The following is a 14700-nucleotide window of genomic DNA, read 5'->3' as shown; positions in this document are numbered from 1 at the left end:
ATTAATAAATGTCCCCACACGATGTACATTTGACAGTGATTCATAGCAGGGAAGCTAACATCAGCCTACGGTGACAGTCAAAGTATCTACTAACGTTACTTACCGCCATGTGCTTCCTCAAATTTGACGTTGAGTTCATGTAAGCTTAAGCTTGTTGTTGTTTGCCGCTGAAACTTTATGTGCAGTTAATCATGTGACCGCCTGGCTCTGTTTGATTGGTGAAACGGAGTCAAACGTCACCAGTGACTGTATTTGATTGGTGAAACGGAGTCAAACGTCACCAGTGACTGCATTTGATTGGTGAAACGGAGTCAAACGTCACCAGTGACTGCATTTGATTGGTGAAACGGAGTCAAACGTCACCAGTGACTGCATTTGATTGGTGAAACGGAGTCAAATGTCACCTGTGACTGCATTTGATTGGTGAAACAGAGTCAAATGTCACCGGTGACTGCATTTGATTGGTGAAACGGAGTCAAACGTCACCAGTGACTGCATTTGATTGGTGAAACGGAGTCAAACGTCACCAGTGACTGCATTTGATTGGTGAAACGGAGTCAAACGTCACCAGTGACTGCATTTGATTGGTGAAACGGAGTCAAACGTCACCAGTGACTGCATTTGATTGGTGAAACGGAGTCAAACGTCACCAGTGACTGCATTTGATTGGTGAAACGGAGTCAAACGTCACCAGTGACTGTATTTGATTGGTGTGCGATAGATCCGATAGATTCTACTTTGAAGGTCTGTCTGACAAAGCAAAACAAACAAAGCGTGCATTAACAGATCGATAAAAATCAGTAGCGAGTAGCGAGCTGAATGTAGATAAATGGAGCGGAGTAAAAGTAGCGTTTATTCTCTATAAATATACTCAAGTAAAAGTATGTTGCTTTAAAACTACTCTTAGAAGTACAATTTATTCCAAAAGTTACTCAAGTAGATGTAACTGAGTAAATGTAGCGCGTTACTACCCACCTCTGGTTAAAACGCTTCAGTTTATGTCCATGTTACTCAATACGCGCACTTTTTCTTTCTCGGCCCAGAACATCAACCTTTTCAGCTACCAGTCCTTCAGGGGAAACATTGCCAACGGAGGAGGAGGAAGTTTAAGGCCGCACGTCCCGCTCGCCACTGCCAGCGACCGCAACGAGACTCCTCCCAAGGTCCCGCCGCGCAAGGAGAGCATCAGTCTTCAGCCAGTGAAGCCTGAGATGCCCATCCACCTAATTAGCACCACCAACCAGGTGCACAAAGCCAGCGGCGTGGTGCAGCAGATCCCCACCAAGCTGGCCAATCTTTCCAAGAGCAAGGAGAAGGTCTTCAGGATGAAGCCGTCGCATCAGAGAGCCCACAGTGCAGGTATTGTCGCGCTACAGGCTTTGTTTTTTTTTTATGTTTTTGTCTAAACAAGTTACGTGTGCGCTTGCAGCCTCCATAGACGTGAGCCAGGTGTTGCCCATCCGAGTGACGGGGAAAGAAGGAGGGAGTCTGCGAGGTTCTCACAGTCAGTCTGTCTGCCAGTCAGGTACAAAAACGTATCCAAAGTGGACGGCAAGACAACGCCTCGATGTAAAGCCACACTAAATCCTGTCAAAGCAAATGCAGCAAAAACCACACCTGATTACTCCTGTGTTCCACTTCTTGCCTAGATGATGTGAAGTCGGCAGGACACAGACGCAGAATGAAAACATCGCAGTCCTTCAGCGTGCCCCTCAGGAGCAGCGTGGAGCTGCCGCCCCCACCTCCACCTCCTTTCCCCAAAGAAGTGCTGCAAGTGAAAGCCAAAGACAAGGTCATATTCCTTTAGTTTGCCTCTTACAGCCTGGACTTCTAGTAAGACTGTGTCAACTATCAGGTACTGTACACACACTTTTATCAAAATAATTTATGGCTGCGGTCGTCACAAAAAAAAACAAGGACTTATTTTGCACAGTGGAGAAAACTATTTTTGAATGTTTCTAAAGCTTTTTAAATATTTGATGTTCTTACATTGCCAAAGACTTTTTAAAAGAGTATTTTTTATTGTAAATGGAAGCAACATTTTATGACCAGGTCTTTACTTTCTTTTTAATTTAAAGAGTCATGAAACTACTGTGTTGAACAAGCACTGCATTGGAGTTCATTTAAAAAAAAAACAACAACAGATGCTATAGTGACATTTTCACCCCAAAAATACCAAGTAGTTAATGTAATTAAAAAATATATTAAAACATGACATGCTCCAGTTTCCTTTTTGGTCCAACTTTCATTTGACATTTCATGATTTTGGGGGCTTTTTTGTGATTGTTTTCATTGTTGCCTAAATTCAGCTTTTTCAGAAATTTGCGGGAAAAGTTGCGATGTTTCGAGGTTTATTATGCTTGTAGTTTCCTAATGAAGCCCTAGCTTGACGCTCCTCTACTTTCTCTTGCTCCCCCCCCCCCACATCGGCAGTGAAGTGTATATACTCACAAGAAACCGAATAGCTTTGTCTTTGACCTTTTTTTTTACTTAAAGAAAGCAAATTAACATATTATATGAGAATGTTATGTTATGATTATCTTTAACCGAATCACAGCAGTGCTCAAATTAAAAAACAGCATTCCCTCTCATGTGATATTGCTTAATTAACATTAATGATGTGCACTTTAACAACTAGGCTTACAACTATACCTAATATATAAAGGGGTGGAAAAGTGACTATTACCTGCAGGGCAAACATTAGCTAACCAGAAGGCAATAACAATTTAAACAAAAAACACCTGCTTAAAAGATATAATACAAATGTCCCTGAGGAATGTAAGGTGGGAGTACTGTAATTACCTAACGTTACATTATTATTTTCCATAACAATTTAGCCCCCTCCACAATATTAACCCGACGTTAAAACAGAACTAGCTATTTATTGATTAGCAATTGCCGAATCATGTAACATTAGCTTAATGCTAAAAAGCCAGGTTACTATCACATTCTGTAACAGACAAATAATTTAATGTAGGCTAACGTTACCTACCTGCTACCTCTGTCTTTTTCTCGTTTCTCCTCCTCTTCTTTTATATTTTTTCTTCCCTGAGCACCTGACAGTTTTGGCCGTTTTGACATCTTGTGTTGATTTTTTGATGTGGTAAGAGTCATGATACGGGAAGGGAGGGGGCGCACAGTGCGGGGGGCTGGGGGGGGGGCGTAATGTTGTAACAAATAATATTTCTATTAAATAGGCTTTACTTTGCATTTTAATTAACGTGGGATTATTTTTTGTATTTAGAAATAATAGTACCAACTTTTTTTTTTTTTTTTTTCTCCAACATTTGTGGCACTGGCGTGGCGCCCCCTGATGGACGGCGCCCTTAGCATTTGCCTATACGGCCTATGCCACGGGCCGGCCCTGTCCAGACGCTCCTCTTCGTTTTATATCGTTTACCATATTTTTCGGAGTATAAGTCGCACCAGAGTATAAGTCGCACCTGCCGAAAATGCATAATAAAGAAGGAAAAAAACATATATAAGTCGCACTGGATTATAAGTCGCATTTTTTGGGGAAATGTATTTGATAAAAGCCAACACCAAGAATAGACATTTGAAAGGCAATTTAAAATGTCTAAAGAATAGTGAACAACAGGCTGAATAAGTGTACATTATATGAGGCATAAATAACCAACTGAGAACGTGCCTGGTATGTTAACGTAACATATTATGGTAAGAGTCATTCAAATAACTATAACATATAATAATAATACCTGGGATTTATATAGCACTTTTCTAAGTACCCAAAGTCGCTTTACATGTAGAATATATATAGCATATAGAACATGCTATACGTTTACCAAACAATCTGTCACTCCTAATCGCTAAATCCCATGAAATCTTATACGTCTAGTCTCTTACGTGAATGAGATCAATAATATTATTTGATATTTTACGCTAATGTGTTAATCATTTCACACATAAGTCGCTCCTGAGTATAAGTCGCACCCCCGGCCAAACTATGAAAAAAACTGCGACTTATAGTCCGAAAAATACGGTAATGCACCGAAAAATCTACAGTTAAAAAAAACCCAAAAAACTGGCAGCTCAGGTGCCAAAATTTTACTGTAAAATTGCATTGTTTTTTTGTTTACAGTAAAAAAAACAAATGTAAATTTTACAGTAAAAATTTTTTTTAAATTTACCAGCAGTACTGTTTTTCCATTTACAGTAACATTCACTAAATTTTGAGGTGAAATGATTGCAACTTACTATATTTTTTTTGGACATTTTAGTTAAAAAAAAAAAAAAATCTACTAAAAAAAATGCATTAAAAAATGGTGTAATAATAGTATTCACTGTAAGGAGCGGCCCTCTGGGGCCAAACATCACTGCGATGTGGCCCTCGGTGAAAACGACTTTGATCTAGAGTCTCGCAGTCCCCGCAACAATATCAGGATTGTGGGGCTGCGGGAAGCAATTGAGGGGCCTCGGCCCACCGCTTTTTTTCCCCAGAGTTGTTGACTGAGGTTTTCTGCATCGACATACTGCCACCGGAGCTTGACTGAGCACACACAGGGCCACCTGCCAGACCTAACCCGGGGGAGAGACTAAGGGCCGTCATCATTAGGCTACACCGTTACCAGAAACATCTGGAAATCGGTCTTTGTTCTTCCCCTCCTAAAACGGGGTGAACCCACAAATATAAATAATTAGAGGCCAATTTCTAAATTATGCATTTTAGGAAAATTGTTCAAGATCCTCAGTAACCAGCTAAAGGATTTTTAGAATCAAACAATATTTGATCTCCATTTCAATCTGGTTTTAGAAAACAGCATAGCACTATTGCAGCTGCTCTTAAGGTCCTCCATGATTTAATCGAGGCTGGAGACGGCAAGAAATATTGTGTCGCCCTATTTATTGATTTGTCAAAAGCATTTGACACAGTAGACCACAGTCTGTTAATTCGAGCCCTTCATCACGTTGGATTATCTAAAAATGCAGCTGCTTGCTTCACAGACTATCTTTCCAGCAGAACACAACGTGTACAGGTGGCTGGAACCACCTCTTCATTACTGGACATTACCAAAGGAGTTCCACAAGGTTCAGTGCTGGGGCCCATTTTATTTTCTATCTACTTAAATAATCTTTGAAATAATTTGTCAAATGCAATGTACCATTTTTATGCAGACGACACCATTATTTATTGCTGTTGAAGCTCCATCACTCAGGCTTTTGAGTTTTTACAAGCTGCTTTTGATGTCATCCAGGCTTGCTTATTTGATCTTGAATTGGTTTTAAATACAGATAAAAGAAAGGTAATGGTTTTCTCTCATTCTACTGGAAAATATTCCAAATATTGTAACATCAAATGGATACCCTATAGAGCAGGTCTTAAATTACAAGTACTTGGGTTTTACTCTTGATCAGGAGCTTTCATTTAAAGCCCATATTAACAAATCAAATCAACTTTATTTATAAAGCACATTTAAAATTTACCACAGGGGTAGCCAAAGTGCTGTACAATGGGCAGGTTAAAAGATAACACAAGAGAAACGAGCAAGCACACCACAACACAAACAGAGCACGATAAAAAAAGCACAACTTGGTCTCTAAGCTTAGGGTAAAGCTTGGTTTCGTTTTTAGAAATAAAAACTGCTTCTCTCTTAAAGTCAGAAAGAAATTGGTGACAGCGACTATCTTGCCCGTAACTGCTTATGGAGACGTGCTTTATTTTAGTGCTTCATCTAAATGCCTCCAGTCCTTGGACACTGTTCTTCACTCAGCACTAAGATTTGTTACTGGCTGTCGTAGTCTCACCCACCATTGTCACCTGTATATGAAGTCAGACTTATCTTCAGATACTCACATTGGCTGGCTATCATTTATAAGGCTCTTTTAGGTGTAATGCCTCCATACTTGTGTACTTTGTTACAAAGAAAAAACTGCTCTTATGCATTACGCTCTTAACAATTTGTATGTTTTAACTGTACAGACTGAATTTGGCAAAAGAGCTTTTGGCATTGCTGCCGTTCTGTCCCGAGAGACATTTGCACAGTGCCTGTGTTTTTAAAAGGTGTAAATCTTTATTGTTTTACACTTCTCTTTTATGCATTTTAAAATGTACGTCTTAACATATTACTTTTCTGAAACTGCTCTGTGATATGTGCTGTTGACCTCTTGGCCAGGTCACCCTTGTGAAAGAGATCTTGATCTCAATGGGTTTTCTTATCTGGTTAAATAAAGGTTCTAAGAAGGAGATTATCATACGGGAGGCCAGATCCAAGAGAGGCAAGCTCCAATACCGTGGGTTGCAGAATGCTGTTTTTGAGGACTACACTCCAAGGGTAGTGGAACAAAGAGTCAAATATTGGGAGGTACTCTCTGACCTCTACAAGCTTGGCCTTAAACCAGACCTGCTGGCTAGGCTATCCATCATAACCAAGGAAGGGGGAAGGAAGAAATTCTCGGTGGACGAAGCAAAACTATTTATTTCTGCCATTCACACCGACAGCCCTTAAAATAAATTAGAAACACCTTTTAAAGCTGCTAAACTTAATGTTCAGGTACACTACCGTTCAAAAGTTTGGGGTCACATTGAAATGTCCTTATTTTTGAAGGAAAAGCACTGTACTTTTCAATGAAGATAACTTTAAACTAGTCTTAACTTTAAAGAAATACACGCTATACAGTGGTAAATGACTATTCTAGCTGCAAATGTCTGGTTTTTGGTGCAATATCTACATAGGTGTATAGAGGCCCATTTCCAGCAACTATCACTCCAGTGTTCTAATGGTACAAAGTGTTTGCTCATTGGCTCAGAAGGCTAATTGATGATTAGAAAACCCTGGTGCAATCATGTTCACACATCTGAAAACAGTTTAGCTCGTTACAGAAGCTCCAAAACCTTTGACCAGATTGAGTTTCTGGAGCATCACATTTGTGGAGTCAATTAAACGCTCAAAATGGCCAGAAAAAGAGAACTTTCATCTGAAACTCGACAGTCTATTCTTGTTCTTAGAAATGAAGGCTATTCCACAAAATTGTTTGGGTGACCCCAAACTTTTGAACGGTAGTGTATATACATACATGTTCCGTGAACAGAACATTCTACTTCTATGCCAGTGGTTCTTAACTTTGTTGGAAGTACCGAACCCCACCAGTTTCATATACGCATTCACCGAACCCGAACCGTAATCATAAAATTATTATATTAAAGAAATACTAATAAAGATATATTTTACAAACGGAAAGTTACAGGAATGGACACATGATTCCATGTTTACATCTCATTGTGCAACATGTGAATGTTTTAGTGGGAACTAAATGCGATATCTGAAAGGGGTACAGATTATTTCCAAAACAGGACCCCCGTCCAGACATATAATACTAGTACACAGCTCATGAAAAACAATATGTTATAGTCAGTGTAAGTGGGCCAAAACACTTATATTAGAAAATAATCTCATGGAAATGACTGCTGTCATTTGATTACAATAATAAAACATTTAACTTGTTATTTAGTCAGGTTTTGGACAGGTGTGCTGCTGGTGTGGCCACAGTGCATGTGCACGTCTGATGTCGCTCACATGTGCGCCACTGAATGCTCAAGGAGTTTTTACGTTTGCTCACGCATATGGAAAATTAGAGGGAACATTGTTTGGGGGTATCCATAATACGCCGACAGGGAGAAGTTTTTGTTTACACGATGAGTCGGGTGTGTCTTGACCTCCGCGGTGGAGGCCCTGCCGAACCCCCTAGGCCGACTCACCGAACCCCTAGGGTTCGATCGAACCCAGGTTAAGAACCACTGCGCTATGCCCTTCATACTTGTTCAAATGTATATGTCCCCTAGAAGACGCTGTTTGCACATCTTCTTGTAATTTTGTTTAAATTGCCGGATTACCGTTCACTAATTTTACTGGGTCCTAGGTTCGATCCCTGGGCTCGGGGTCTTTGTGTGGAGTTTGCATGTTCTCCCCGTGACTGCGTGGGTTCCCTCCGGGTACTCCGGCTTCCTCCCACCTCCAAAGACATGCACCTGGGGATAGGTTGATTGGCAACACTAAATGGTCCCTAGTGTGTGAATGTTGTCTGTCTATCTGTGTTGGCCCTGCGATGAGGTGGTGACTTGTCCAGGGTGTACCCCGCCTTTCCGCCCGAATGCAGCTGAGATAGGCTCCAGCACCCCCCGGGACCCCAAAAGGGACAAGCGGTAGAAAATGGATGCATGGATGGACTGTTCACTAATTTTCCTGTTTATAATGATCAGGGCTCTAAAATGAGTGATGGGATGCGAGACCCTAGATAATGTTAGATAACCAAGAAGATTTGAGCGTAGACGCTCGAGAAAGTTCGTATTCAGATTCAACTAAAAGTTTAGTCACTGTATTTGTCACGTGTGTGAGTTTATTAGGGTCCGCCCTGTACCCTGTACAAAGGACTCCCACAGGGAGTCCTTTGTACTGGTTACAAAGGAACCTATTGTATTTGTAATGTTTATTTTTTGTTTGTTTTTTTCCATTCATCTGATCTCCTTCTCAGGAATCCACACGGCTTCACTACGGCACCATTCTTTAATTCTCCACCTCTATGAGCCAGTCTGGTAAAGGCTTACCTTTGATCTCCTGGACTACAAAGGGCATGCAAATCTGTAAGGTAATGGCACGTCTACTGCATCTTTCGGGTGATGTTATATTTTTACAGGAAACTCATCTCAAATCTTCTGAAACCTGCAAGTTGTTTTACTCTGTCCTCCACCCTGAGCCTGCCCACTTTGGAGAAGTGGGTAGGAGTGAGGTGTGATGACTAGCTTGTTCTGGGATGTTTAGAGTCATGGCCAGTGGGGTCCTCACCAGCGCCATGCCAGAAGTAGCCACAAGATGGTGCTGTTGGGAATCATAGAAAATATGTAATATTATATATACAGTCACGATCAAAAGTGTACATACACTTGTAAAGAACATCATGTCATGGCTGTCTTGACTTTCCAATCATTTCTACAACTCTTATGTTTTTGTGATGTAGTGATTGGAGCACATACTTGTTGGTCACAAAAAACATTCATGAAGTTTGCTTCTTTTATGAATTTATTATGGGTCTACTGAAAATGTGAGGGTCAAAAGTATACATACAGCAATGTTAATATTTGCTTACATGTCCCTTGGCAAGTTTACCTGCAATAAGGCGCTTTTGGTAGCCATCCACAAGCTTCTGCTTGAATTTTTGACCACTCCTCTTGACAAAATTGGTGCAGTTCAGCTAAATATGTTGGGTTTCTGACATGGACTTGTTTCTTCAGCATTGTCCACACGTTTAAGTCAGGACTTTGGGAAGGCCATTCTAAAACCTTCATTCTAGCCTGATTTAGCCATTCCTTTACCACTTGTGACGTCATTGTCCTGTTGGAACACCCAACTGCGCCCAAGACCCAACCTCCGGGCTGATGATTTTAGCTTGTCCTGAAGAATTTGGAGGTAATCCTCCTTTTTCATTGTCCCATTTACTCTCTGTAAAACACCAGTTCCATTGGCAGCAAAACAGGCCCAGAGCATAATACTACCACCACCATGCTTGACGGTAGGCATGGTGTTCCTGGGATTAAAGGCCTCACCTTTTCTCCTCCAAACATATTGCTGGGTATTGTGGTCAAACAGCTACATTTGTGTTTCGTCTGACCACAGAACTTTCCTCCAGAAGGTCTTATCTTTGTCCATGTGATGTCAGAAGAAACAAAAATGGAGCTGTTTGGCCACAACACCCAGCAATATGTTTGGAGGAGTAAAGGTGAGTGTGGCTCCGAAATGACAACACAGGCACGGCTTCTTATAGACGGCCGCTTTACTTGGGTTTATGCCGTGAAAACTACAGGACAGGACATGAAATACAATGCTTAGTTCAGTCACAGGCAAATAAAGTGCTAAACAAAATAGCTACCTTGTGGCCGCCTGCCACTTTGGAGGTTCTTGGGCTGCAAATATTTCAGTCTTGTGCATACTAAATGAGCGTACAATAATTAAACTAATGTACTTTGCAATTATACAGAATAATTCGACACAATATGACAAAATACCTTGTGCAGCCAGCTAAATGTTCTTGCTGCTGCTGATGGCTCGCTCAAAGTCTTTTGCATGTTTGGGCGAATGCAGGTCTCGCAGCCTCTTATACTAAACCAAAACCTCGCGAGAATAGCGGTGTAACAAAAGGAAATACATTTCCCTTTTATAGCAAACATTTCTTATTTTATAAAAAAATGTAACAAATTCACAACCATAATAATTTTCAACAAAAATATTGAGTGTAAGTTTCACGACACTTACAGTGAGGCCTTTTAATCCCAGGAACACCAAGCCTATCGTCAAGCATGATGGTGGTAGTATAATGCTCTGGGCCTGTTTTGCTGCCAATGGAACTGCTGCTTTACAGAGAGTAAATGGGACAACGAAAAAGGAGGATTACCTCCAAATTACAATTAAAAAGATTTTGGCCGGGGGCCGGGCTGTATATATGCGCACTAATTGACTGAAAGAGCACGCACTTGGCGCGATGATGTCATGTTATCCATGGAAAAATGCTTTTTTTTGTTTAGTACAGTAGCATCGCTAACCCAACAAGAGACTCCCCCCAGTAGCTCCACCCACTCGGCAGATGACTTTATGAATTTCTTTAATAAGAAAATTGAAGTCATTAGAAAGGAGATTAAAGACAATGCATCCCAGCTACAACTGGGTTCTTTTAACACAGATACGACTGTATATACGACGGATACCGCCCTCCGAAATAGTTTCTCTCTCTTTGATGTAATAACATTAGAGGAATTGTTAAGATGTGTAAATGGGACAAAACAAACATGTTTACTTGACCCATTTCCTGGGAAACTTATCAAGGAGCTTTTTGTATTATTAGGTCCATCAGTGCTAAATATGGGGACGTCTCTGCGCTAAAGACCTGTCTCCTGCTGGCCCCACTATGGACTGGACTCTCACTGTTATGTTGGATCCACTAGGGACTGTACTTAGAGGGGGGGTTATCCACATATGCGATCCTCCCCAAGGTTTCTCATTGTCATTCACATCGACGTCCCTTGTGTGGGCTCTGTGCCGATGTCGTTGTGGCTTGTGCAGCCCTTTGAGACTTTTGTGATTCAGGGCTATATAAATAAACGATTGATTGATTGATTTTTAGAAATATGATTTGCCTGAGCGGCTAGGAGACCCCGAGAGTAACAAACGGTTACCTTGTTGCCTTTCCATTAAGAACAATAAATTAGTTTTTAGTGTAAGTTTGCTGGTTTCAATAACTGTAATGCCGAGCGCATATTATGTCAAGATAATGGCACTAGCATTTACTTAATTTAAGAATATTTTTCAACATATTGAGAAAAAAGTTCTATTTTTTCTACCAAGAAAAGTGCACTTATTAGTGAGAATATACTTATTTTAAGGTATTTTGGGTTCATTGAAGTTAGCTAATTTTACTTGTTTTGGAAAGTCTTGACCAGCCGAATTTTCTTGTTCTATTGGCAGATAATTTTGCTTAGTTCAAATAAAATACCCCTCATTTTTGTTTTTCTTCTTTTTGAACACTGACTTTTTGCAGTGTAATCAATACATGTCCAAAGCAAGGCACAAGATGGCAGCAAAAATCAGTCTTTATTATATGTTGTCCTCCTCCATGGAGGCACGTACAAACCACAACAAGTGGGACAACAACTCATCTAACCCTCATCCTACTAAGATTAGATGTTGTCCCCCAGGACCAGGGAACACAACTACGTCGCTCTTAAAACATACAATATACATTATAGCATACATCTTTAACACCCAAGCGCATGAGCTGTTGTGCAAAATGTTTCGTACAAAGTAGACTAAAAGTTCCACATCCTTTCTGTTCCCATTGAACCAGTTTGCATACGAGTCACTCCTGATCCGACGTGCTGTGGCCACGACTTGTAGGAACATCTACTTTTCGTCACAGAATCCAAAATCATCGCATGCACAACCAAACATACCATAAATGAAAACATCTCAGAAACATGGCGGTTCAGGAACGACAGCACCACATGTAGAGTCATCCTATCAGCGAGCCATGTTTTAGGTACTGAATGGGAGACATCCCGTCTTCAATGAAACAGGAGTTTAAGTCTTCAATATTGCAGCGTTCATCTGTGTTTCACTTTTATTCTGCAATACAATGTTGAAAATGAACCAATAATACAAATACCGTATTTTTCTGACTAAGTCGCAGTTTTTTTTCATAGTTTGGGGGTGCGACCTATACTCAGGAGCGACTTATGTGTGAAATGATTAACACATTACCGTTAAATATCAAATAATATTATTTAGCTCATTCACGTAAGACACTAGACGTATAAGATTTCATGGGATTTAGCGATTAGGAGTGACAGATTGTTTGGTAAACGTGTAGCATGTTCTTAGGGATGATGTTCGAAATCGGTTCTCCCAGGTTGTTCAATAAGAAAAGAACCGATTCCATGGACTCGAATCCCGTTATCGAAGCCACTATAGTAAAGAAAAAGAGTTGGTTCTTTATTCGAATCCCTTCCCACGTACAGGAAATGCCCTGTGGGACCTGCAATGTTATGCCCATTTGATTGTAGACTCTTACTGACACCTTGTGGCGATATGAAAATACTACGCGTCATTAGTTTGGGCACTTCCGGGTTGAGACAATTGAGAAGTAGACAAGTTGTGTTAGCTCTTACAAGCCTTGGAAAAGATAAGTCTGTAAGTAAACTGTTTAGCTTGTTTATGTAACTCAATATTAAGGTGGAAAGTGGTTAAGTTTGTTTAGTGAAAAACGATTTTTGTGCACTGTTTCAATGGATGTTTTGAGGACTTAAAATGGCTGCCAGTCGTATTTCCACCATCGAAATAGTTTCAACACTCAGAAGTATTTGTTTGATGATAGTACTGTATATTTGTGTGAAGCTAATATTTACATATTGTGTATTACATTTCAGTATGTTAAATGAATCACATAGCTTATACATTTGTCATTGTGTGTATTTCAGTTGAAAAAAAATACAATAAAATAACAGTCCAGTGCAAGACAAAAGTAAAGATAGGAAAAGACAAAGCAAGATCAACAACAATAAAGAGCCTAAATGGATTCATCTGCTTTGGAACTTTATTAGACGTCTTGGGATTGTTTGTTAGCTGTCTGCCTGTGTGTGTAGTTAGTATGTTCCAATAGCAGCAGAAGTGCACTTTTTGGAGAGCTGTATTTTCAGTTTTGTGCCCAAGGGACTGATTTTATTTAACACTATATTATTATTTATACACCTGTAGTGATCACAGAGACAGGTTGTTTTTGTGTTACTGTATATATTTTCTGAAAAATCCCACTTAATATACTTTGGGTAACAACAGTCAATATGTATTTATTTTATTTTTATAGGGGGGTAACAGTCAATATTTATTTATTTTAGTTTTTTCTTATAAAATAAAAGTGAGCTTTTGTTAAACCAAATAGTGTTTTTTTCCATATACAACAACCTATCTGGACTCGATAAGGAATCGGGTCGATAAGAGGATTCCATAATGGGCTCGAACTCGATAATTTCTCATCAAAAATCATCCCTATGTTCTATATGTTATAGATATTTGAATGACTCTTACCATAATATGTTACGTTAACATACCAGGCACCTTCTCAGTTGGTTATTTATGCCTCATATAACGTACACTTATTCAGCCTGTTGTTCACTATTCTTTATTTATTTTAAATTGCCTTTCAAATGTCTATTCTTGGTGTTGGCTTTTATCAAATACATTTCCCCCAAAAATGCGACTTATACTCCAGTGCGACTTATATATGTTTTTTTTCCTTCTTTATTATGAATTTTCGGCCGGTGCGATTTATACTCCGAAAAATACGGTAATACCGTATTTTTTTCCGTATTCTTGGCCCAACTGAATTCAATTCCAGAGTTGTTGAATATGATGCAACCAAAAACATCACACAACCCCACAGCACCCATCTCTTGTAAGACCTTTGAAGCGACTTATAGTCTGAAAAATACGGTAATACCGTATTTTTCGGAGTATTAGTCGCTCCGGTGTATAAGTCGCACCGGCCGAAAATGCATAATAAAGAAGGGAAAAAAACATATAAAAGTCGCATTTTTTGGGGAAATGTATTTGATAAAAGCCAACACCAAGAATAGACATTTGAAAGGCAATTTAAAATAAATAAAGAATAGTGAACAACAGGCTGAATAAGTGTACGTTATATGAGGCATAAATAACCAACTGAGAAGGTGCCTGGTATGTTAACGTGACATATTATGGTAAGAGTCATTCAAATAACTATAACATATAGAACAGGGGTCACCAACGCGGTGCCCGCGGGCACCAGGTAGCCCGTAAGGACCAGATGAGTAGCCCGCTGGCCTGTTCTTAAAAATAACTCAAATAGCAGCACTTACCAGTGAGCTGCCTCTATTTTTTAAATTTTATTTATTTACTAGAAAGCTGGTCTCGCTTTGCTCGACATTTTTAATTCTAAGAGAGACAAAACTCAAATAGAATTTGAAAATCCAAGAAAATATTTTAAAGACTTGGTCTTCACTTGTTTAAATAAATTTATTTTTTCTTTTTCTTTGCTTCTTATAACTTTCAGAAAGACAATTTTAGAGAAAAAATACAACCTTAAAAATTATTTTAGGATTTTTAAACACATATACCTTTTTACCTTTTAAATTCCTTCCTCTTCTTTCCTGACAATTTAAATCAA

The 14700-nt window shown here is 39.5% G+C and overlaps 1 protein-coding gene across 2 annotated transcripts in view; it reads left to right on the top strand.

Annotated features, from left to right (window-relative positions):
• arhgef18a (rho/rac guanine nucleotide exchange factor (GEF) 18a) overlaps positions 1-2206 on the top strand; it is a 37379-nt gene extending 35173 nt beyond the window's left edge. Inside the window, exons 18-20 of one of the 2 annotated variants that reach the window (XM_062023817.1) lie at positions 1044-1359; positions 1430-1525; positions 1650-2206. In XM_062023817.1, the coding sequence (XP_061879801.1) occupies positions 1044-1359; positions 1430-1525; positions 1650-1807 (570 nt within the window). In that variant the 3' untranslated portion in view covers positions 1808-2206. Of the gene's footprint in view, positions 1-1043; positions 1360-1429; positions 1570-1649 lie in introns of both variants that reach the window. The other variant, XM_062023818.1, reaches the window with a different exon arrangement.
• The last annotated feature ends 12494 nt before the right edge of the window (positions 2207-14700 follow it).

The sequence above is a fragment of the Entelurus aequoreus genome, linkage group LG16 (genome assembly GCF_033978785.1).
Source record: "Entelurus aequoreus isolate RoL-2023_Sb linkage group LG16, RoL_Eaeq_v1.1, whole genome shotgun sequence".
In the NCBI taxonomy this organism is placed as follows: Eukaryota; Metazoa; Chordata; class Actinopteri; order Syngnathiformes; family Syngnathidae; genus Entelurus; species Entelurus aequoreus.
Note: the sequence above shows the minus strand (reverse complement) of the source record. Positions and strands in the feature narration are given on the sequence as shown.